Source organism: Nerophis ophidion, linkage group LG13, assembly GCF_033978795.1.
Source record: "Nerophis ophidion isolate RoL-2023_Sa linkage group LG13, RoL_Noph_v1.0, whole genome shotgun sequence".
Lineage (NCBI taxonomy): Eukaryota > Metazoa > Chordata > Actinopteri > Syngnathiformes > Syngnathidae > Nerophis > Nerophis ophidion.
The window spans coordinates 12,277,549-12,303,418 of NC_084623.1; the positions used below are offsets into that span (position 1 = coordinate 12,277,549).

General features: G+C 38.1%; 1 protein-coding gene across 1 annotated transcript in view; it reads left to right on the forward strand.

The window, feature by feature from the left end:
- calcrla (calcitonin receptor-like a) overlaps positions 1-25,870 on the forward strand; it is a 76,227-nt gene that overhangs the window by 31,146 nt on the left and 19,211 nt on the right. Inside the window, exon 2 of the mRNA XM_061918413.1 lies at positions 22,348-22,453. Within this exon, the coding sequence (XP_061774397.1) occupies positions 22,348-22,453 (106 nt within the window). The remainder of the gene's footprint in view (positions 1-22,347; positions 22,454-25,870) is intronic.

Genomic DNA, 25,870 nt, shown 5'->3' on the forward strand with positions numbered 1-25,870 from the left:
TATTGGGTTGCACTATATAAAGTGCTTTGAGTCACTAGAGAAAAAGCGCTATATAAATATAATTGACTTCACTATATTGCCAAAAGTTTTTGGCCAACCATCCAAATGATCGGAATCAGGTGTCCTAATCACTTGGCCCGGGCCACAGGTGTATGGAATCAAGCACTTAGGCATGGAGACTATTTCTACAAACGTGTGAAAGAATGGGCCGTGCTTTCAGTGATTTCCAGCGTGGAACCGTCATAGGATGCCACCTGTGCGACAAATCCGGTCGTGAAATGTCCTCGCTCCTCAATATTCCAAATTCAACTGTCGACTTTATTATAAGAAAATAGAAAATTTGGGGAACAACAGCAACTCAGCCACGAAGTGGTAGGCCACGTAAACAGATGCTGAAGCGCATAGTGCAAGGAGGTCGGCGACTTCCTGCACAGTCAGTTGCTACAGAGCTCCAAACTTCATGAGACCTTCCAATTAGCCCACGCACGGTACGCAGAGAGCTTCATGGAATGGGTTTCCATGGCCGAGCAGCTGCATCTAAGCCATACATCACCAAGTCCTATGCAAAGCGTCAGGTGCAGTGTTGTAAAGCACGTCGCCACTGGACTCTAGAGCAGTGGAGACCCATTCTCTGGACTGATGAATCACGCTTTTCCATCTGGCGATCTGATGGACCAGTCTGGGTTTGGAGGTTGCCAGATGAACGCTACATTTCGGACTTCATTGTGCCGAGTGTGAAATTTGGTGGAGGAGGAATTATGGTGTTGCGTTGTTATTTAGAATTTGGGCTTGGACCCTTAGTTCCAGTGAAAGGAACTCTGAATGCTCCAAAGTATGACCTCGTGCACTGGTGTGCGCAGTCATGTTGGCAGAGGAAGTGGTCTTCTCCAAATTGTTCCCACAAGGTTGGGAGCATGGACTTGTCCAATATGTTTTGGTATCCTGGCGAAGGCATCTGGGTGGTGCTGCACCTCTACAAGCAAGGCATCCCTCTGTTCTCGCTCATCAACCAACATCTTCGCGCTCTGGCCCGCAAGTTCCTCCAGACCAAGTTCCTCAGGTCCCTCCCCACCACCTTTATCTCCAACTACCCTGACCGCAACCTGCCCACGGTCTTCGTCTACCTGGACAACCAGATCAAGGCGCAGTTCATTGGGCCGCTGGTCTTTGGCGGCATGATGTTTTCCAGAGACAGAGTCTGGTTTGGATGAACTTGACTGGCCTGCACAGAGTCCTGACCTGAACCCGATAGAACACGTTTGGGATGAATTAGAACGGAGACTGAGAGCCAGGCCTAACATAACTGTTAAAATATGTGCTAGTCCTGTACATATTCACTATATTGCCAAAAGTATTTGGCCACCTGCCTTGACTCACATATGAACTTGAAGTGCCATCCCATTCCTAACCCATAGGGTTCAATATGAGGTCAGTCCACCTTTTGCAGCTATTACAGCTTCAACTGTTATGGGAAGGCTGTCCACAAGGTTGCGGAGTGTGTTTATAAGATTTTTTCTTTCAAAAGCGCATTGGTGAGGTCAAGCACTGATGTTGGTTGAGAAGGCCTGGCTCTCGGTCTCCGTTCTAATACATCGCAAATGTGTTCTATCGGGTTCAGGTCAGGACTCTGTGCAGGCCAGTCAAGTTCATCCACACCAGACTCTGTCAATGCGCTTTTGGATTCCTATAAACACACTCCGCAACCTTTTGGACAGCCTTCCCAGAAGAGTTGAAGCTGTAATAGCTGCGAAAAAGGTGGGCCGGCATCATATTGAACCCTATGGGTTAGGAATGGGATGGCACTTTTAGTTCGTATGTGAGTCAAGGCCGTTGGCCAAGTATTATTTTTGCACCTGGTCCTTATTTTCTATGGGTAAAAAAAATATCGACCGATGTAAAATACTTAGATCAGACCTGGGAAAATTAAGGCCCGGGGGCCACATGCGGCCCGTTGAGCTTTTCAATCTAGCCCGCCGGACATTCCCAAATATATATATTTTTTTTAATCTTTAAGATGGAAAATGTAGCTGCCTTTATGATGTGCAGTGATGTTTTCTAATGAACGTAAGTCTTCAACTATACAAAGTATTTCAATGCTTGGAATCTGCGTTTTTTCATTATATACCAGTTACTATGGTATCTAATTAGTTACTATGGTAATCTAATTTGTCACTATGGTCATCTAATTAGTTGCTATGGTAATCTACGTCACAGCAGCTCAGACCAGACACCAAGCAGTGTGGGTGGGAAGTGTTTCCATAGACATGGAAGGAGTTTTTTTAATGCTTAGTGATACATAGAATAGAATAGAAAGTACTTTATTGATCCCTTGGGGAAATTCAGCAAATATCATACGTATCATATTGTTAGTGGGTTTATTTTGTACCCTTGGCGTTCATATTTCACTGTTTGTTGCATTTTTGTTGCGTTTTACTTGATTGTAAAATATGTCGATCGAAAGGGGTGTGATGTTCATATTTTGTCACTATTCAGTGTTTTTTCGTTCATAGAAAATGTAAAATATGTCGATCGAAAGGGGTGTGACGTTCATATTTTGTCTGTATTCAGTGTTTTATCGTTCATAGAAAATGTAAAATATGTCGATCGAAAGGGGTGTGACGTTCATATTTTGTCACTATTCAGTGTTTTATCGTTCATAGAAAATGTAAAATATGTCGATCGAAAGGGGTGTGACGTTCATATTTTGTCACTATTCAGTGTTTTATCGTTCATAGAAAATGTAAAATATGTCGATCGAAAGGGGTGTGACGTTCATATTTTGTCACTATTCAGTGTTTTATCGTTCATAGAAAATGTAAAATATGTCGATCGAGAGGGGTGTGACGTTCATATTTTGTCAATATTCAGTGTTTTAGCATTCATAGAAAATGTAAAATATGTCGATCGAAAGGGGTGTGACGTTCATATTTTTTCACTATTCAGTGTTTTATCGTTCATAGAAAATGTAAAATATGTCGATCGAAAGGGGTGTGACGTTCATATTGTGTCAATATTCAGTGTTTTATCGTTCATAGAAAATGTAAAATATGTCGATCGAAAGGGGTGTGACGTTCATATTTTGTCAATATTCAATGTTTTATCGTTCGTAGAAAATGTAAAATATGTCGATCGAAAGGGGTGTGACGTTCATATTTTGTCACTATTCAGTGTTTTAGCATTCATAGAAAATGTAAAATATGTCGATCGAAAGGGGTGTGACGTTCATATATTTTCACTATTCAGTGTTTTATCGTTCATAGAAAATGTAAAATATGTCGATCGAAAGGGGTGTGACGTTCATATTTTGTCAATATTCAGTGTTTTATCGTTCATAGAAAATGTAAAATATGTCGATCGAAAGGGGTGTGACGTTCATATTTTGTCAATATTCAGTGTTTTAGCATTCATAGAAAATGTAAAATATGTCGATCGAAAGGGGTGTGACGTTCATATTTTTTCACTATTCAGTGTTTTATCGTTCATAGAAAATGTAAAATATGTCGATCGAAAGGGGTGTGACGTTCATATTTTGTCAATATTCAATGTTTTATCGTTCGTAGAAAATGTAAAATATGTCGATCGAAAGCGGTGTGACGTTCATAATTTGTCACTATTCAGTGTTTTATCGTTCATAGAAAATGTAAAATATGTCGATCAAAAGGGGTGTGACGTTCATATTTTGTCAATATTCAGTGTTTTATCGTTCATAGAAAATGTCAAATATGTCGATCGAAAGGGGTGTGACGTTCATATTTTGTCACTATTCAGTGTTTTATCGTTCATAGAAAATGTCAAATATGTCGATCGAAAGGGGTGTGACGTTCATATTTTGTCACTATTCAGTGTTTTAGCATTCATAGAAAATGTAAAATATGTCGATCGAAAGGGGTGTGACGTTCATATTTTTTCACTATTCAGTGTTTTATCGTTCATAGAAAATGGAAAATATGTCGATCGAAAGGGGTGTGACGTTCATATTGTGTCAATATTCAGTGTTTTATCGTTCATAGAAAATGTAAAATATGTCGATCGAAAGGGGTGTGACGTTCATATTTTGTCAATATTCAATGTTTTATCGTTCGTAGAAAATGTAAAATATGTCGATCGAAAGGGGTGTGACGTTCATATTTTGTCACTATTCAGTGTTTTACCGTTCATAAAAAATGTGAAATATGTCGATCGAAAGCGGTGTGACGTTCATAATTTGTCACTATTCAGTGTTTTACCGTTCATAGAAAATGTAAAATATGTCGATCAAAAGGGGTGTGACGTTCATATTTTGTCAAAATTCAGTGTTTTATCGTTCATAGAAAATGTCAAATATGTCGATCGAAAGGGGTGTGAGGTTCATATTTTGTCACTATTCAGTGTTTTATCGTTCATAGAAAATGTCAAATATGTCGATCGAAAGGGGTGTGACGTTCATATTTTGTCACTATTCAGTGTTTTATCGTTCATACAAAATGTAAAATATGTCGATCGAAAGGGGTGTGACGTTCATATTTTGTCACTATTCAGTGTTTTATCGTTCATAGAAAATGTAAAATATGTCGATCGAAAGGGGTGTGACGTTCATATTTTGTCACTATTCAGTGTTTTATCGTTCATAGAAAATGTAAAATATGTCGATCGAAAGGGGTGTGACGTTCATATTTTGTCCATATTCAGTGTTTTATCGTTCATAGAAAATGTAAAATATGTCGATCGAAAGGGGTGTGACGTTCATATTTTATCAATATTCAGTGTTTTATCTTTCATAGAAAATGTAAAATATGTCGATCGAAAGGGTTGTGACGTTCATATTTTGTCAATATTCAGTGTTTTATCGTTCGTAGAAAATGTAAAATATGTCGATCGAAAGGGGTGTGACGTTCATATTTTATCACTATTCAGTGTTTTATCTTTCATAGAAAATGTAAAATATGTCGATCGAAAGGGGTGTGACGTTCATATTTTGTCAATATGCAGTGTTTTATCGTTCATAGAAAATGTAAAATATGTCGATCGAAAGGGGTGTGATGTTCATATTTTGTCAGTATTCAGTGTTTTATCGTTCATAGAAAATGTAAAATATGTCGATCGAAAGGGGTGTGACGTTCATATTTTGTTACTATTCAGTGTTTTATCGTTCATAGAAAATGTAAAATATGTCGATCGAAAGGGGTGTGACGTTCATATTTTGTCAATATTCAGTGTTTTATCGTTCATAGAAAATGTAAAATATGTCGATCGGAAGTGGTGTGACGTTCATATTTTGTCACTATTCGGTGTTTTATCGTTCATAGAAAATGTAAAATATGTCGATCGAAAGGGGTGTGACGTTCATATTTTGTCAATATTCAGTGTTTTATCGTTCATAGAAAATGTAAAATATGTCGATCGAAAGGGGTGTGACGTTCATATTTTGTCACTATTCAGTGTTTTATCGTTCATAGAAAATGTAAAATATGTCGATCGAAAGGGGTGTGACGTTCATATTTTGTCACTATTCAGTGTTTTATCGTTCATAGAAAATGTAAAATATGTCGATCGAGAGGGGTGTGACGTTCATATTTTGTCAATATTCAGTGTTTTAGCATTCATAGAAAATGTAAAATATGTTGATCGAAAGGGGTGTGACGTTCATATTGTGTCAATATTCAGTGTTTTATCGTTCATAGAAAATGTAAAATATGTCGATCGAAAGGGGTGTGACGTTCATATTTTGTCACTATTCAGTGTTTTATCGTTCATAGAAAATGTAAAATATGTAGATCGAAAGGGGTGTGACGTTCATATTTTGTCACTATTCAGTGTTTTATCGTTCATAGAAAATGTAAAATATGTCGATCGAGAGGGGTGTGACGTTCATATTTTGTCAATATTCAGTGTTTTAGCATTCATAGAAAATGTAAAATATGTCGATCGAAAGGGGTGTGACGTTCATATTTTTTCACTATTCAGTGTTTTATCGTTTCATAGAAAATGTAAAATATGTCGATCGAAAGGGGTGTGACGTTCATATTTTGCTAATATTCAGTGTTTTATCCTTCATAGAAAATGTAAAATATGTCGATCGAAAGTGGTGTGACGTTCATATTTTGTCAATATTCAGTGTTTTATCGTCCGTAGAAAATGTAAAATATGTCGATCGAAAGGGGTGTGACGTTCATATTTTGTCAATATTCAGTGTTTTATCGTTCATAGAAAATGTAAAATATGTCGATCGAAAGGGGTGTGACGTTCATATTTTGTCCATATTCAGTGTTTTATCGTTCATAGAAAATGTAAAATATGTCGATCGAAAGGGGTGTGACGTTCATATTTTATCAATATTCAGTGTTTTATCTTTCATAGAAAATGTAAAATATGTCGATCGAAAGGGGTGTGACGTTCATATTTTGTCAATATTCAGTGTTTTATCGTTCGTAGAAAATGTAAAATATGTCGATCGAAAGGGGTGTGACGTTCATATTTTATCACTATTCAGTGTTTTATCTTTCATAGAAAATTTAAAATATGTCGATCGAAAGGGGTGTGACGTTCATATTTTGTCAATATGCAGTGTTTTATCGTTCATAGAAAATGTAAAATATGTCGATCGAAAGGGGTGTGATGTTCATATTTTGTCAGTATTCAGTGTTTTATCGTTCATAGAAAATGTAAAATATGTCGATCGAAAGGGGTGTGACGTTCATATTTTGTCAGTATTCAGTGTTTTATCGTTCATAGAATATGTAAAATATGTCGATCGAAAGGGGTGTGACGTTCATATTTTGTTACTATTCAGTGTTTTATCGTTCATAGAAAATGTAAAATATGTCGATCGAAAGGGGTGTGACGTTCATATTTTGTCAATATTCAGTGTTTTATCGTTCATAGAAAATGTAAAATATGTCGATCGGAAGTGGTGTGACGTTCATATTTTGTCACTATTCGGTGTTTTATCGTTCATAGAAAATGTAAAATATGTCGATCGAAAGGGGTGTGACGTTCATATTTTGTCAATATTCAGTGTTTTATCGTTCATAGAAAATGTAAAATATGTCGATCGAAAGGGGTGTGACGTTCATATTTTGTCACTATTCAGTGTTTTATCGTTCATAGAAAATGTAAAATATGTCGATCGAAAGGGCTGTGACGTTCATATTTTGTCACTATTCAGCGTTTTATCGTTCATAGAAAATGTAAAATATGTCGATCGAAAGGGGTGTGACGTTCATATTTTGTCACTATTCAGTGTTTTATCGTTCATAGAAAATGTAAAATATGTCGATCGAAAGGGGTGTGACGTTCATATTTTGTCAATATTCAGTGTTTTAGCATTCATAGAAAATGTAAAATATGTCGATCGAAAGGGGTGTGACGTTCATATTTTTTCACTATTCAGTGTTTTATCGTTTCATAGAAAATGTAAAATATGTCGATCGAAAGGGGTGTGACGTTCATATTTTGTCAATATTCAGTGTTTTATTGTTCATAGAAAATTTAAAATATGTCAATCGAACTGGGTGTGACGTTCATATTTTGTCAATATTCAGTGTTTTATCGTTCATGGAAAATGTAAAATATGTCGATCGAAAGGGGTGTGACGTTCATATTTTGTCACTATTCAGTGTTTTATCGTTCATAGAAAATGTAAAATATGTCGATCGAAAGGGGTGTGACGTTCATATTGTGTCAATATTCAGTGTTTTATCGTTCATAGAAAATGTAAAATATGTCGATCGAAAGGGGTGTGACGTTCATATTTTGTCGATATTCAGTGTTTTATCGTTCGTAGAAAATGTAAAATATGTCGATCGAAAGGGGTGTGACGTTCATATTCTGTCACTATTCAGTGTTTTATCGTTCATAGAAAATGTAAAATATGTCGATCGAAAGGGGTGTGAGGTTCATATTTTGTCATTATTCAGTGTTTTATCGTTCATAGAAAATGTAAAATATGTCGATCGGAAGTGGTGTGACGTTCATATTTTGTTACTATTCAGTATTTTATCGTTCATAGAAAATGTTAAATATGTCGATCGAAAGGGGTGTGACATTCATATTTTGTCAATATTCAGTGTTTTATCGTTCATAGAAAATGTAAAATATGTCGATCGAAAGGGGTGTGACGTTCATATTTTGTCAATATTCAGTGTTTTATCGTTCATAGAAAATGTAAAATATGTCGATCGAAAGGGGTGTGACGTTCATATTTTGTCAATATTCAGTGTTTTATCGTTCATAGAAAATGTAAAATATGTCAATCGAACTGGGTGTGACGTTCATATTTTGTCAATATTCAGTGTTTTATCGTTCATAGAAAATGTAAAATATGTCGATCGAAAGGGGTGTGACGTTCATATTTTGTCACTATTCAGTGTTTTATCGTTCATAGAAAATGTAAAATATGTCGATCGAAAGGGGTGTGACGTTCATATTTTGTCAATATTCAGTGTTTTTTATCGTTCATAGAAAATTTAAAATATGTCGATCGAAAGGGGTGTGACGTTCATATTTTGTCAATATTCAGTGTTTTATCGTTCATAGAAAATGTAAAATATGTCGATCGAAAGGGGTGTGACGTTCATATTTTGTCACTATTCAGTGTTTTATCGTTCATAGAAAATGTAAAATATGTCGATCGAAAGGGATGTGACGTTCATATTTTATCAATATTCAGTGTTTTAGTGTTCATAGAAAATGTAAAATATGTCGATCGAAAGGGGTGTGACATTCATATTTTTTCACTATTCAGTGTTTTATCGTTCATAGAAAATGTAAAATATGTCGATCGAAAGGGGTGTGACGTTCATATTGTGTCAATATTCAGTGTTTTATCGTTCATAGAAAATGTAAAATATGTCGATCGAAAGGGGTGTGACGTTCATATTTTGTCGATATTCAGTGTTTTATCGTTCGTAGAAAATGTAAAATATGTCGATCGAAAGGGGTGTGACGTTCATATTCTGTCACTATTCAGTGTTTTATCGTTCATAGAAAATGTAAAATATGTCGATCGAAAGGGGTGTGACGTTCATATTTTGTCCATATTCAGTGTTTTATCGTTCATAGAAAATGTCAAATATGTCGATCGAAAGGGGTGTGACGTTCATATTTTATCAATATTCAGTGTTTTATCTTTCATAGAAAATGTAAAATATGTCGATCGAAAGGGGTGTGACGTTCATATTTTGTCAATATTCAGTGTTTTATCGTTCGTAGAAAATGTAAAATATGTCGATCGAAAGGGGTGTGACGTTCATATTTTATCACTATTCAGTGTTTTATCTTTCATAGAAAATGTAAAATATGTCGATCGAAAGGGGTGTGACGTTCATATTTTGTCAATATGCAGTGTTTTATCGTTCATAGAAAATGTAAAATATGTCGATCGAAAGGGGTGTGATGTTCATATTTTGTCAGTATTCAGTGTTTTATCGTTCATAGAAAATGTAAAATATGTCGATCGAAAGGGGTGTGACGTTCATATTTTGTCAGTATTCAGTGTTTTATCGTTCATAGAATATGTAAAATATGTCGATCGAAAGGGGTGTGACGTTCATATTTTGTTACTATTCAGTGTTTTATCGTTCATAGAAAATGTAAAATATGTCGATCGAAAGGGGTGTGACGTTCATATTTTGTCAATATTCAGTGTTTTATCGTTCATAGAAAATGTAAAATATGTCGATCGGAAGTGGTGTGACGTTCATATTTTGTCACTATTCGGTGTTTTATCGTTCATAGAAAATGTAAAATATGTCGATCGAAAGGGGTGTGACGTTCATATTTTGTCAATATTCAGTGTTTTATCGTTCATAGAAAATGTAAAATATGTCGATCGAAAGGGGTGTGACGTTCATATTTTGTCACTATTCAGTGTTTTATCGTTCATAGAAAATGTAAAATATGTCGATCGAAAGGGTGTGACGTTCATATTTTGTCACTATTCAGTGTTTTATCGTTCATAGAAAATGTAAAATATGTCGATCGAAAGGGGTGTGACGTTCATATTTTGTCACTATTCAGTGTTTTATCGTTCATAGAAAATGTAAAATATGTCGATCGAAAGGGGTGTGACGTTCATATTTTGTCAATATTCAGTGTTTTAGCATTCATAGAAAATGTAAAATATGTCGATCGAAAGGGGTGTGACGTTCATATTTTTTCACTATTCAGTGTTTTATCGTTTCATAGAAAATGTAAAATATGTCGATCGAAAGGGGTGTGACGTTCATATTTTGTCAATATTCAGTGTTTTATCGTTCATGGAAAATGTAAAATATGTCGATCGAAAGGGGTGTGACGTTCATATTTTGTCACTATTCAGTGTTTTATCGTTCATAGAAAATGTAAAATATGTCGATCGAAAGGGGTGTGACGTTCATATTGTGTCAATATTCAGTGTTTTATCGTTCATAGAAAATGTAAAATATGTCGATCGAAAGGGGTGTGACGTTCATATTTTGTCGATATTCAGTGTTTTATCGTTCGTAGAAAATGTAAAATATGTCGATCGAAAGGGGTGTGACGTTCATATTCTGTCACTATTCAGTGTTTTATCGTTCATAGAAAATGTAAAATATGTCGATCGAAAGGGGTGTGAGGTTCATATTTTGTCATTATTCAGTGTTTTATCGTTCATAGAAAATGTAAAATATGTCGATCGGAAGTGGTGTGACGTTCATATTTTGTTACTATTCAGTATTTTATCGTTCATAGAAAATGTTAAATATGTCGATCGAAAGGGGTGTGACATTCATATTTTGTCAATATTCAGTGTTTTATCGTTCATAGAAAATGTAAAATATGTCGATCGAAAGGGGTGTGACGTTCATATTTTGTCAATATTCAGTGTTTTATCGTTCATAGAAAATGTAAAATATGTCGATCGAAAGGGGTGTGACGTTCATATTTTGTCAATATTCAGTGTTTTATCGTTCATAGAAAATGTAAAATATGTCAATCGAACTGGGTGTGACGTTCATATTTTGTCAATATTCAGTGTTTTATCGTTCATAGAAAATGTAAAATATGTCGATCGAAAGGGGTGTGACGTTCATATTTTGTCACTATTCAGTGTTTTATCGTTCATAGAAAATGTAAAATATGTCGATCGAAAGGGGTGTGACGTTCATATTTTGTCAATATTCAGTGTTTTTTATCGTTCATAGAAAATTTAAAATATGTCGATCGAAAGGGGTGTGACGTTCATATTTTGTCAATATTCAGTGTTTTATCGTTCATAGAAAATGTAAAATATGTCGATCGAAAGGGGTGTGACGTTCATATTTTATCAATATTCAGTGTTTTAGTGTTCATAGAAAATGTAAAATATGTCGATCGAAAGGGGTGTGACATTCATATTTTTTCACTATTCAGTGTTTTATCGTTCATAGAAAATGTAAAATATGTCGATCGAAAGGGGTGTGACGTTCATATTGTGTCAATATTCAGTGTTTTATCGTTCATAGAAAATGTAAAATATGTCGATCGAAAGGGGTGTGACGTTCATATTTTGTCGATATTCAGTGTTTTATCGTTCGTAGAAAATGTAAAATATGTCGATCGAAAGGGGTGTGACGTTCATATTCTGTCACTATTCAGTGTTTTATCGTTCATAGAAAATGTAAAATATGTCGATCGAAAGGGGTGTGAGGTTCATATTTTGTCATTATTCAGTGTTTTATCATTCATAGAAAATGTCAAATATGTCGATCGGAAGTGGTGTGACGTTCATATTTTGTTACTATTCAGTATTTTATCGTTCATAGAAAATGTTAAATATGTCGATCGAAAGGGGTGTGACATTCATATTTTGTCAATATTCAGTGTTTTATCGTTCATAGAAAATGTAAAATATGTCGATCGAAAGGGGTGTGACGTTCATATTTTGTCAATATTCAGTGTTTTATCGTTCATAGAAAATGTAAAATATGTCGATCGAAAGGGGTGTGACGTTCATATTTTGTCACTATTCAGTGTTTTATCGTTCATAGAAAATGTAAAATATGTCGATCGAAAGGGGTGTGACGTTCATATTTTGTCACTATTCAGTGTTTTATCGTTCATAGAAAATGTAAAATATGTCGATCGAAAGGGGTGTGACGTTCATATTTTGTCACTATTCAGTGTTTTATCGTTCATAAAAAATGTAAAATATGCCGATCGAAAGGGGTGTGACGTTCATATTTTGTCACTATTCAGTGTTTTATCGTTCATAGAAAATGTAAAATATGTCGATCGAAAGTGGTGTGATGTTCATATTTTGTCACTATTCAGTGTTTTATCGTTCATAGAAAATGTAAAATATGTCGATCAAAAGGGGTGTGACGTTCATATTTTGTCAATATTCAGTGTTTTATCGTTCATAGAAAATGTAAAATATGTCGATCGAAAGGGGTGTGACGTTCATATTTTGTCACTATTCAGTGTTTTATCGTTTATAAAAAATGGAAAATATGTCGATCGAAAGGGGTATGACGTTCATATTTTGTTACTATTCAGTGTTTTATCGTTCATAGAAAATGTAAAATATGTCGATCGAAAGGGGTGTGACGTTCATATTTTGTCACTATTCAGTGTTTTATCGTTCATAGAAAATGTAAAATATGTCGATGGAAAGGGGTGTGACGTTCATATTTTGTCACTATTCAGTGTTTTATCGTTCATAGAAAATGGAAAATATGTCGATCGAAAGGGGTGTGACGTTCATATTTTGTCACTATTCAGTGTTTTATCGTTCATAGAAAATGGAAAATATGTCGATCGAAAGGGGTGTGACGTTCATATTTTGTCACTATTCAGTGTTTTATCGTTCATAGAAAATGTAAAATATGTCGATCAAAAGGGGTGTGACGTTCATATTTTGTCAATATTCAGTGTTTTATCATTCATAGAAAATGTAAAATATGTCGATCGGAAGTGGTGTGACGTTCATATTTTGTCAATATTCAGTGTTTTATCGTTCATAGAAAATGTAAAATATGTCGATCGAAAGGGGTGTGACGTTCATATTTTGTCACTATTCAGTGTTTTATCGTTCATAGAAAATGGAAAATATGTCGATCAAAAGGGGTGTGACGTTCATATTTTGTCACTATTCAGTGTTTTATCGTTCATAGAAAATGTAAAATGTGTCGATCGAAAGGGGTGTGACGTTCATATTTTGTCACTATTCAGTGTTTTATCGTTCATAGAAAATGTAAAATATGTCGATCGAAAGGGGTGTGACGTTCATAGTTTGTCAATATTCAGTGTTTTAAAAAGGTGAGAAAAGGGTGACATTGGGAGAGGAGGGAGAGTAAAAAAAAAATCAGTCTATGGCTAGACCCTCAGGAGGGGTCCAGACTGAGTCCAAGGAAAAAACCTCACATAGCATGGCAAACATTAAAGGCCTACTGAAATGAGATTTTCTTATTTAAACGGGATATTCAGGTCCATTCTATGTGTCATACTTGATCATTTCGCGATTTTGCCATATTTTTGCTGAAAGGATTTAGTAGAGAACATCGACGATAAAGTTTGCAACATTTGGTGCTGATAAAAAAGCCTTGCCTGTACCGGAAGTCGCAGACGATGACGTCACAAGTGTGAGGGCTCCTCACGTCCTCACATTGTTTTTAATGGGAGCCTCCAGCAGCAAGAGCTATTCGGAACGAGAAAACGAAAATTTCCACATTAATTTGAGCAAGGATGAAAGATTTGTGGATGATGATATTGATAGCGAAGGACTAGAAAAAAAAACAAAAAAAAAATGTGATTGCATTGGGACGGATTCAGATGTTTTTAGACACATTTACTAGGATAATTCTGGGAAATACCTGATCTTTCTATTGTGTTGCTAGTGTTTTAGTGAGATTAATTAGTACCTGATAGTCGGAGGGGTGTGTCTTGAGGCCAGTCTCTGAGGGAAGTCGACGGCAGCTGCATGGACGGCGCAAGCTTAGCTGATCTCCGGTAAGAGTCGACTTTTTACCACCGAAACCTGCCGGTTGACAAGTGGTCAGGATACATGTTCGCTTGACCGCTCTGATCCATAGTAAAGTTTCACCTCCGGGAATTTTAAAAAAGGATTCACCAAGTGTTTGTGTGGCTAAAGCAGGGGTCGGGAACCTTTTTGGCTGAGAGAGCCATGAAAGCCAAATATTTCAAAATGTATTTCCGTAAGAGCTATATAACATTATTAACAACAATTACAACTCTCAGGTTCAAACACTGATGACATCTATTAAACAGACAAGAAGCAAGGAATTAAACAGAGACAGGAATCAATTTAGCTCAATGAGGAGAGAAACCCGTAGACCTGTGCACTTGTACAATTCTACGCCTCCTCGTTCGTTTGGACTTTGCCAGATTACAACAACTAAATGTGTGCATCTCCTATTCTGAAGTTAGCTATACTTTTGACCATTAATGCGACTTCTTGAACAGGTGCGTTAGAAATGGATAGATGGATTAAAATGCATGAGAATGTTTTATATTTTGAAGAATATTTTTAACACTGTGATTACCAGCGGAATTATTAGATACTTATCCTGGTAAGCAACGTCAGATAAGATTTATCTGAGAACCAGGTGCGGTCATCAAAAGAGCCACATCTGGCTCGAGAGCCATAGGTTCCCTACCCCTGGGCTAAAGGCTAAAGCTTCCCACCTACATATTTCTTCTTTGACGTCTCCATAATTTATTGAACAAATTGCAAAAGATTCAGCAACACAGGTGTCCAGAATACTGTTTAATTGCGCGATGAAAAGAGACAATTTTTAGCCGCAAATGGTGCTGCGCTATTATGTCCTCTACAGTCTGCGACGTTTTTAACAAGAAACTCAGCGGGATTTTAAAATTGCAATTTAGTAAACTAAAGAGGCCGTATTGGCATGTGTTGCAATGTTAATATTTCATCATTGATATATAAACTATCAGACTGCGTGGTCGCTAGTAGTGGGTTTCAGGAGGCCTTTAAACATGGTACATATAATCACACCAACTTGAGGCCCTGGAGGCCGGCTGCCAACATAAAGCGCTACTCAGCCATCCACAACCCCAGAGGAATTGAGCGGGGGTGAAGGTGTTGATTTGGGGGGGGTGAAGTGAAGTGAATTATATTTATATAGCGCATTTTCGCAAATATAGCACTTTTTCTCTAGTGTCTCAAAGCGCTTTACATACTGAAACCCAATATCTAAGTTACATTCAAACCAGTGTGGGTGGCACTGGGAGCAGGTGGGTAAAGTGCCTTGCCCATGGAAATAACGGCAGTGACTAGGTTGGCAGAAGCGGGAATCGAACCGGCAACCCTCAAGTTGCTGGCACGGCCACTTTACCAACCGAGCTAAACCGTGGGGGGTGTGCGTGCATGTATGCCCAATTAAGGGCATTAAATAGACCTCCTTTTTGGACCAGTTGATCTGCCGCTTCTTTTCTTTCTCCTATGTCCCCCCCTCCCTTGTGGAGGGGGTCCGGTCCGATGACCATGGATGAAGTACTGGCTGTCCAGAGTCGAGACCCAGGATGGACCGCTCGTCGGGACCCAGGATGGACCGCTCGCCTGTATCGGTTGGGGACATCTCTACGCTGCTGATCCGCCTCCGCTTGAGATGGTTTCCTGTGGACGGGACTCTCGCTGCTGTCTTGGATCCGCTTGAACTGAACTCTCGCGGCTGTGTTGGAGCCACTATGGATTGAACTTTCACTGTATCATGTTAGACCCGCTCGACATCCATTGCTTTCGGTCCCCTAGAGGGGGGGGGGGGGGTTGTCCACATCTGAGGTCCTCTCCAAGGTTTCTCATAGTCAGCATTGTCACTGGCGTCCCACTGGATGTGAATTCTCCCTGCCCACTGGGTGTGAGTTTTCCTTGCCCTTTTGTGGGTTCTTCCGAGGATGTTGTAGTCGTAATGATTTGTGCAGTCCTTTGAGACATTTGTGATTTGGGGCTATATAAATAAACATTGATTGATTGATTGATTGATTAACTGCGGGGCGGCATAGCTCGGTTGGTAGAGCAGCCTTGCCAGCAACTTGAGGGTTGCAGGTTCGATTCCCGCTTCCGCCATCCTAGTCACTGCCGAGGTGTCCTTGGGCAAGACACTTTACCCACCTGCTCCCAGTGCCACCCACACTGGTTTAAATGTAACTTAGATTTTGGGTTTCACTATGTAAACCGCTTTGAGTCACTAGAGAAAAGCGCTATATAAATATAATTCACTTCACAAAATTCACTAACTTGGGAGAGATGTTGAAATGTATTCGTGGACTGGGGCCGATCTCAAAGTTCGACACCAGGTGTTGAAAAAAAAAGGGAGGTCAAAAGCGTCCATCTTTGAGGAGTCCTCGGGAGAGTTCTTCAGAACAGCCTGTTCCTGATTGCATTTTGTGAGGTTTTGTATCTAAAAATAGATATACCGGCCCCCCAGACACATTTGTTTCTCTAAATATGACCCCCCCCCAGTCAAAATAATTGCCCAGGCCTGACTTTTGCTATTTCCATGAGGCTATAATATATATCATTTGTACAGCGTTCCTTTTATCTTGTTAAGACTGCTCGGCGTTTTGCAGGAAGAGGCGGTAACGATGTTATACCCGTCTAATGAACATGTGAATTCCAGCCAGCGGAACCTGGGAGTGCGTGCTGCCAAACATCCTGAATCACTGAGCGATGTTTACAACGCGCTCTCTCTTTAGGGATGGTGGGAGTTGATAAGTGCAGACTGAGCTCTGGCACCGAGTTAAAAGGCAACAGCTGTTCGGGTTCTCCCCCTCCTCCCCAGGTATCAGATGCAATAGGTGACGTCAGGCGGTGATCAAACTGGACATGACTAACCACTTCTGTGAGACGCTACACATAATGGTGCGCCGCCCACGCTGCTTTGTGGTTAAGTTAAATTGACCTGCAAAGATCAATATTCAAGTGTGCTGCAGCTCTCCATTGTTGGAGCTGCAATTAGCATGTTGGAAAAATGCATCTGTTTTATTCAATCAACCAAGTTCAGTTTAGTCTGTTTTTTATTTATTTATTATTATTTAAACGTTCATAGGCAGGAGTTACAATGCAAGTAATGGTCTGATGGATTGTGTTACAAAAACCCAAAAGCAGTGAAGTTGGCACATTGTGTAAAAATGGTAAATAAAAAATCATTTTCAACTTATATTCAATTAAATAGACTGGAAAGACAAGATATTTAATGTTCGAATTGAGAAACTTTATTATTTTATTTTTTTTTTTTTTCAAATAATCATTAACTTGGAATTTAATGGCAACAACACATTGCAAAAAAGTTGGCATTTTTACCACTGTGTTACATGGCCTTTCCTTTTAACAACACTCAGTAAACCAATTTTTGAAGCTTTTCAGGTGGAATTCTTTCCCGTTCTTGCTTGATGTAAATCTTAAGTTGTTCAACAGTCCGGGGTCTCTGTTGTCGTATTTTACGCATAACATTGCACCACACATTTTCAATTGGAGACTGGTCTGGCCTACAGGCAGGCCAGTCTAGTACCCGCACTCTTTTACTATGAAGCCTCGCTGTTGTAACACCTGGCTTGGTATTTTTTTTAGCTGAAATAAGCAGGGGCGTCCATGATAACGCAACACATGTTGCTCCAAAACCTGGATGTACTTTTCAGCATTAATGGTGCCTTCACCAATGTGTAAGTTACCCATGCCTTGGGCACTAATACACCCCCATACCATAAAAAATGCTGGCTTTTGAACTTAGCGCCTTTCACAGTCCGGATGTTTATTTTCCTCTTTGGTCCTAAGGACACAATGTCCACAGTTTCCAAAAACAATTTGAAATGTGGACTCCTCAGACTACAAAGCACTTTTCCACTTTGCATCAGTCCATTTTCGATGAGCTCGGGCCTAGCCAAGCCAAAGGCAATTCTGGGTGTTGTTGATAAATGGCTTTCGCGCTGCATAGTGGAGTTTTAACTCGCACTTACAGATGTAGCGACAAACCGCAGTTACTGACCTTGGTTTTCTGAAGTGTTCCTGAGCTCATGTGGTGATATCCTTTACACACTAATGTCACTTTTTGACGCAGTGAGGGATCGAGGGTCACAGGCATTCAATGTTGGTTTTCGGTTTCTCCAAATTCTCTGAACCTTTTGATTTTATTACAGACCGTAGATGGTGATATCACTAAATTCCTTGCAATAGCCGGTTGAGAAATATTGTTCTTAAACTGTTCGACAATTTTGCTCACGCATTTGTTCACAAAGTGGTGACCCTCGCTGTTTTAAGGGTTCCCAGCTGTGATAGGCTCCAGCACCCCCCGCGACCCCAAACGGGACAAGCGGTAGAAAATGAATGGGATGGATGGATTCTTCTTTCTGGTTCTTGTGAATCTTTCCGTTGTCTTCTCCTCGCAATCTCACTCATATTGTTCCTGCTGTTTAATGTCCTTGCTGTTTTCCATATACAGCATGGCCCCATTCATCGTTGTTTACCTGACATATGAAACGTGACAAATCTGGGAGGGTCCCACTTTCCACTTTAGCTGCCAAATGGCAATAGAGTGCTGAATATATTAAAACATGTTTTGCGGCAATTCTAACTTTGCCCACAATGTCAGTTGCTACGTCGAGTGGCGCTCTCCATCGTTTTCAACATACCGCATTGCAAAATGATTAACCCCACAAAATTGGCTGATACTGATCGGTGGTTGATCAATTGGCACGTCTTAATTGTTGTTTATTATGTTTCTACTTTATCCTACATGCAAGAGTTGTGAGACCCGGCACAATATTGTGGAGGACTGATAAATATTGCAGATAATGTAAAATAATGTGGGACGGACCACTTGCAATTGTGTGACAGGCCACTTTAATTATGTAGCAATCACATATAAAATAACGTGGCGGACCACATTACACAATGTGGGAAACTACACAAAATAATGTAGTAGACTACAAAAAATAAAGTTGCGGACCATGTAAAATAATGTGTCGAACTACATAAAATGGTGTGGCGGGCCACATCAATTATGTGGCGGACCACGATAAATGATGTTGCGGACAAATACAATAATTAGAAAAGATGTGGAAGACCACAATAAAAGATATGGCGGACTACATAAGATAATGTTGTGGATAATGTAAAATGATGTGGGGCAGACCACTTTAAATTTTGCGGCAGGCCACTTAAATTATGTAGCAGACGCATATAAAATAATGTTGTGGGCCACAATAATATTGAGGCAGGCCAAACCCAAGCATGTGGTGGGCCACTTTAAAAATTATGTGACGGACCATACAAAACAATATTGCAGCCCAATTGAATAATCTGGCAGGCCACTATACATTATGTGGCGGATTACATAAATTAAAATGGCGGACCACCTTAAGTATTGTGGCAGGCCAAACTCAAGGACGTAGCAGGCCACGTTAGATGATGTGTTGGACCACGATAAATATGGTTGCAGGCCAAACTCAAGCATGTGGCGGGCTACCTTAAATGAAGTGGCAGTTCATATAAAACAACATTGCAGCCTTATTGAATAATCTGGCAGCCCACGATAAATTATGTGGCGGATTACATAAAATAATGTGGCGGACCGCATTAGATATTGTGGCAGGCCAAATTCAAGGATGTGGCAGGCCACTTTAGATGACGTGGCAGACCACGTGAAATATTGTGACAGGCCAAACTCAGGGATGTGGTGGGCCACTATAAATATGTGGCAGGCCAAACAAAAGGATGTGACAAATTATGTGGCAGACAACATAAAATAATGTGGCGGACCACATTGAATATTGTGCCTGGCCAAACTAAAGAAAGTTGCGGGCCACTTTAATGTTGTGGCAGACCATATAAAAACATATCGCGGCCCAATTGAATACCATGGCAGGCCACAATAAATTATGTGGTGGACTACATAAAATAATGTGGCGGACCACGTTAAATATTGTGAAAGGTCAAACTCACGGCAGTGACGGGCCATTTTACATATTGTGGCAGGCCACATTATTGTGGCAGGCCACGTTATATCGTGGCAGGCCACTCTAAATATCGTGGCAGGCCAAACTAAATATCATGGCAGGCCAAACTAAAGGATGTGAGAAATATTGTTTTGCGGACTAGATAAAATAATGTGGCGGACCACTTGAAATATTGTGGCTCGCCAAACTACAGGAAGTGGCGGGCTACTTTAAATGATGTGGCAGACCACATTAAATGACGTGGTAGACCATGTAAAACAATATGGTGACCCAATTAAATAACAGGGCAGGCCACAATAACTTATGTGGCGGATCACATAAAATAATGTGGCCGACCGCGTTAAATATTGTGGCAGGCTACGATAACTTATGTGGCGGACTACTTAAAATAATTTGGCGGACTACTTAAAATAATGTTTTATATCGTGGCAGGCCAAACTCAAGGCAGTGACAGGCCACGATTAATATCATGGCAGGCCACACTAAATATTGTGGCAGGCCAAACTAAAGGATGTGACAAATTTTGTTTTGCGGACTAGATAAAATAATGTGGCGGACCACGTTAAATATTGTGGCTGGCCAAACTACAGGAAGTGGCGGGCTACTTTAAATTATGTGGCAGACCACATTAAATGATGTGGTAGACCATGTAAAACAATAATGGCGACCCAATTAAATAACAGGGCAGGCCACGATAACTTATGTGGCGGACTACTTAAAATAATATAGCGGACCGCGTTAAATATTGTGGCAGGCCAAACCAAAGATGTGAGAAATTATGTGGCGGACTACATAAAATAATGTAAAATATTGTGGCTGGCCAAACTAAAGGAAGTGGCGGGCCACATTAAATGATGTGGCAGACCATATAAAACCATATCGCGGCCCAATTGAATAACATGACAGGGCATGATAAAGTATGTGGCAGACTACATAAAACAATGTGGCGGACCACATTAAATATCGTGGCAGGCCAAATTCAAGGCAGTGACGGGCCACTTTACATATTTTGGTAATCGTGGCAGGCCGAACTAAAGGATGTGAGAAATGTTGTTTTGCAGACTAGATAAAATAATGTCGCGGACCACGTTAAATATTGTGGCTCGCCAAACTACAGGAAGTGGCGGGGCACTTTGAATGATGTGGCAGACCACACTAAATGATGTGGTAGACCATGTAAAATAATATGGCGGCCCAAATGAATAACATGGTAGGCCACAATAACTTACGTGGCGGACTACTGAAAATAATATGGCGGACCACTTTAATATTGTGGCAGGCCACGATAACTTATGTGGCGGACTACTTAAAATAATGTGGCGGCCTACTTAGAATAAAGTGGCGGACCACATTTAATATTGTGGCAGGCCAGACCAAAGGATGTGACAAATTATGTGACAGACAACATAAAATAATGTGGAGGATCACATAGAATATTGTGGCTGGCCAAACTAAAGAAAGTGGCGGGCCACTTTAATGTTGTGGCAGACCATATAAAAACATATCGCGGCCCAATTGAATAATATGGCAGGCCAAAATAAATTAGGTGGTGGACTACATAAAATAATGTGGCGGACCACATTAAATATTGTGAAAGGTCAAACTCACGGCAGTGACGGGCCATTTTACATATTGTGGCAGGCCACATTATATCGTGGCAGGCCACACTAAAAATATTGTGGCAAGCCAAACTAAATATCGTGGCAGGCCAAACTAAAGGATGTGAGAAATGTTGTTTTGCGGGCTAGATAAAATAATGTGGCGTACCACATTAAATATTGTGGCTCGCCAAACTACAGGAAGTGGAGGGCCGCTTTAAATGATGTGGCAGACCACACTAAATGATGTGGTAGACCATATAAAACAATATTGCGGCCCAATTAAATAACAAGGCAGGCCACAATAACTTACGTGGCGGACTACTTAAAATAATATGGTGGACCACATTGAATATTGTGGCAGGCCAACCAAAGGATGTGAGAAATTATTTGGCGGACTACATAAAATAATTTAAATTATTGTGGCTGGCCAAACTAAAGGAAGTGGCAGGCCATATAAAACCATATTGCGGCCCAATTGAATAATATGGCTGGCAAGGCACGATAAATTATGTGGCAGACTACATAAAATAAGGTAGCGGACCACATAAAATAGTTTTAAATGGCCACTTTATTATTGTGGAAGGCCACATAAAATAATGTGGTGGGCAAGATCTGGCCCCTCAGCCTTGAGTTTGACATATGTGTGCCAACACATCACATGTAGAGCCGAACCAAAACCTGGACCTGCACGGCAGGAATGAAATCAGCAGGAAAATATTGCAACTTTAATCCTTTAACAGGAGCCATGCTGCTCGTCACCACCGCCTCCATTTTTGACACTGCAGATTTTTTCTTTCCGGTTTTTTGTTAATTCCTCTTTTGTATTCTGTTCCAGGTCTACGTCTCTAAACAGTCCTGACACGCGGGAAAGGAAGATGGAGCGTGTTGGGAGGAATGGACTATTGCTGCTTATGCTAATGACTTCCTTGCTGGACTGCCAAGTAAGTAAACATGAAGGACCACGATGCATGATGGACGCTCCGGCTCTCGTATAACAAAACAAAACATCTGCCTGCTGATGTTCATTTTTCATTTTAATTTGGTTCAGACCCAATTTGTCAGCAACAGATGAATTATAATGATTTGTGCGCAGTAAGTAAATAATATTATACTGCCTCTTAATTATCACATTATTCAAAATTACTTCATTGCACGGGTTTCACAAAATTATACGATATTTTTCTCCGTTTACATTGAAATAAATAATTACAGTGAATGTCATCGATTAAAAAGTAAGTAAATAAAAGGAGAACTGTTATGATCCGCCGCCCAGATCATATATTATTTGGATTTTGAGCTTGTTCGTGCACTTCCTGGTTTGTTCTGTCACTATTGTTGCCTATTAATTTCACCTGTCCCCTGCGTTTGACGCGCGCCTGCCTTGTAATTACTGTCTCTTATTTAAGCCTGCCTTTTCCGTTGCTTCGGCCTCGCATCTTAGCTTTTGTTCTTTTTTTTTTTTTCATTTTATTTTTATTGACATCCAGCATCAGACATTTCCATCTACTAAATCATATTCACATACTTGTCTGTCCTAAATGTCAAAAGTATTTTTGTTTGCCACCCCCCCCCCCCCCAAAAAAAAAGAAAAAGAAACAGAAATAAACAAAAACAAGGTAGTATCTACACATACATCAATTAAATCAGCAAAGAATAAATAATACATTGATAATAATAATGAACAGAAATAAAATATATACAGATACTTATATGTATATATACACATATAGGGAGTAATCTTTTTTTTTTAAATCCCAAGATTTAAGTCAGGCTTATGGGGCGTGACATAATTGACCCCGTTTTCCCAGTATGAGGCAAATTTCTCCAATTTATAATTAATAAAGGCAGTTATCTTCTCCATTTTATATATGTCCATTGTGGTTTCCATCCATTGCTTCAAAGTTGGGCTCTCCTGGGATATCCATTTCCTAGTGATGGTCTTTTTACAAGCCACCATTAGGATATTCTTTAAGTATTTATCGTTCTTCAGCCAATCTTGAGGAGCAAGTCCAAAAAACAAAGTTTTACTTTCAAGGTGTATTTCTCGTTTAAAAATATCCCGTAAAGCTTGGTGTATCTCTTTCCAATAGTCCTTTATGGTAGAGCAGTTCCAGAAAACATGGTAGTGGTTTGCGTTTGAACAAGTGACGACGCGGACTCCCGATTTTGGTAAACCTGTTTTTTTCTTGCTAGCTTCCGCGCTATGTTTCGGAGTTTTCTAGCTCCCATGCTAGCTTTTTGTTTTTGCCTTTTTGTGCCTAGTGCCAGTTTGCTGTTCTTAGTCTGATTTAGTTTACATCAGGAGTGCCCATTACGTCGAACGCGAGCTACCAGTCGACCGCGGGGGGTGTGTCAGTCGATCTCCAGCCAGGCTTTTAAAAAAAATAGACCTAAAAATTAGTGATCATCAATCTTCACCAAGACGTCACTTAAATGACATTCACGGTACCGGAGGGTCTTATGAGATGACGCTGGCTGCTGCAAGATCATTATTATGAAAAGATGACTCTCGCGCCGTACCTTCCGTCAAAACTCTAAAGGCCGACTGCACATTTCCTATCTCCACAATAAAAGCCCTGCTTCATGCTGCCTGCGCTAACTAAATACAGAGTCTCGGAAAACTGGCGTGCACAAGCGATCCCTCAGAAAGCTGGCGTGCACATCACTTGTGCACGCCAGCTTTCCGAGGCTCTTATTTTGTTAGCGCAGGCAGCATGAAGCAGGGCTTTTATTGTGAAGATAGGAAATGTGCAGTCGGCCTTTAGAGTTTTGACGGAAGGGACGGCGCGAAAGTCTGTTGGAATAAAAAGTGTTTCTCGCCTTCCTCTCTGTCATTTATTCATAATAATGAACTGGCAGCAGCCAGCGTCATCTCACAAGACCCTCGGGTGCCGTGAATGTCAATCAAGCAAGCTACGGAATTTGCCGCCAATGTTTTTCTTGTAAAGTGTATGGAAGCTGGATGAATTAGATGCCAAAAACCAACCACTTTCATGTGGTATTGTACAGAAAGGACAACTTTTTTTCTCCTCCATTTGAAAATGTGGGCGTTATCATCATTACTGTCTGATTCCAGTCAATGCAAGTCATCAGAATCAGGTAATACACCAACTTATATTCTTGTCTTTGTGAAAGAAAGACATCTATATGTGTTACACATGCTTGTATTATCATTAAACACATTTAACTTGTTTACAAAAATGTCACTTTCATAAATAAATATAAATGATATATATAAATGAGGTAGATCCCCTCGAGTTGGTCAATTGAAAAGTAGCTCGCCTGCAGAAAAAGTGTGGGCACCCCTGGTTTAAATAAATCATTATTTCTTACCTTTACGCTGTGTCCGAACCCGATCTGCATCCTTGGAAGAACGCACCATCACCACCATGACACCCAGACGTCACAAGAACTACACAAATATACAAATAAATACATAATTTCATGCATACATGGAAAATAATTATCATCTTACTTAAATTATACGGCATATCATACTCATCATTTCATAATTTCACTCTTGTGTGTTTTTTTGGGGGTCTGTGGGACCCGTTTTAATTTTTTTTTATTCAAAGAAAAATGATACAATTAATTAATTTTTCAAACTGAGACTCACTGACTTTGGCTCATTTTCTGTAAAGAACGTATATCAGAATACATATTTAATACACACACTGTAGGCCAAGACAGGAGGAGGACAGAGTGTAGGCACACAGATTATCATTGGGTAAAATGTGCGACAAAATGAGAGCAGACAGTGTTGGCAAACAATGCAACCTATCGTATTTCTATAGTGTTTTGTATATTGGAAAGGATTGCTTATTATTCTTATTGGATAGTAGTCTGTTTATTTCTAGTGTTAGTTGTTTCCTTTATTACCTCTTGTGTTATTTATTTCACCCCATATTTGTTCCCACTACCGCACCTTAAGTTGGAGTCTTTAATCTCGTTATATGCAAATATAATGACAATAAAGTCCATTCCATTCTATTCTATTCTTTTCTAACCTTGTTTGGGAAGCGCAGGTGCAGAAACACATAAGAAGAACATCAAATTTGTGGTCTTCGTAGCATATTCAACTGAATATGGGTTGAAAATGATTTGCAAATCATTGTATTTTGTTTATATTTACATCTAACACAATTTCCCAACTCAAATGGAAACAGGGTTTGTACATATCAGCCGGTACCAGATGGTAAGAAAAGTTGCTTTTGCATAATATTGCGAAACGGCAGATAATATGTCTTACATGATACACACAGCATAATGGAACATTTAAAATGCTGGTGTTTAGTTGAGCCATATTGCCATCATAGTGCAGTCTTCACGTATCTCTTATGTGTGACTGCCATCTACTG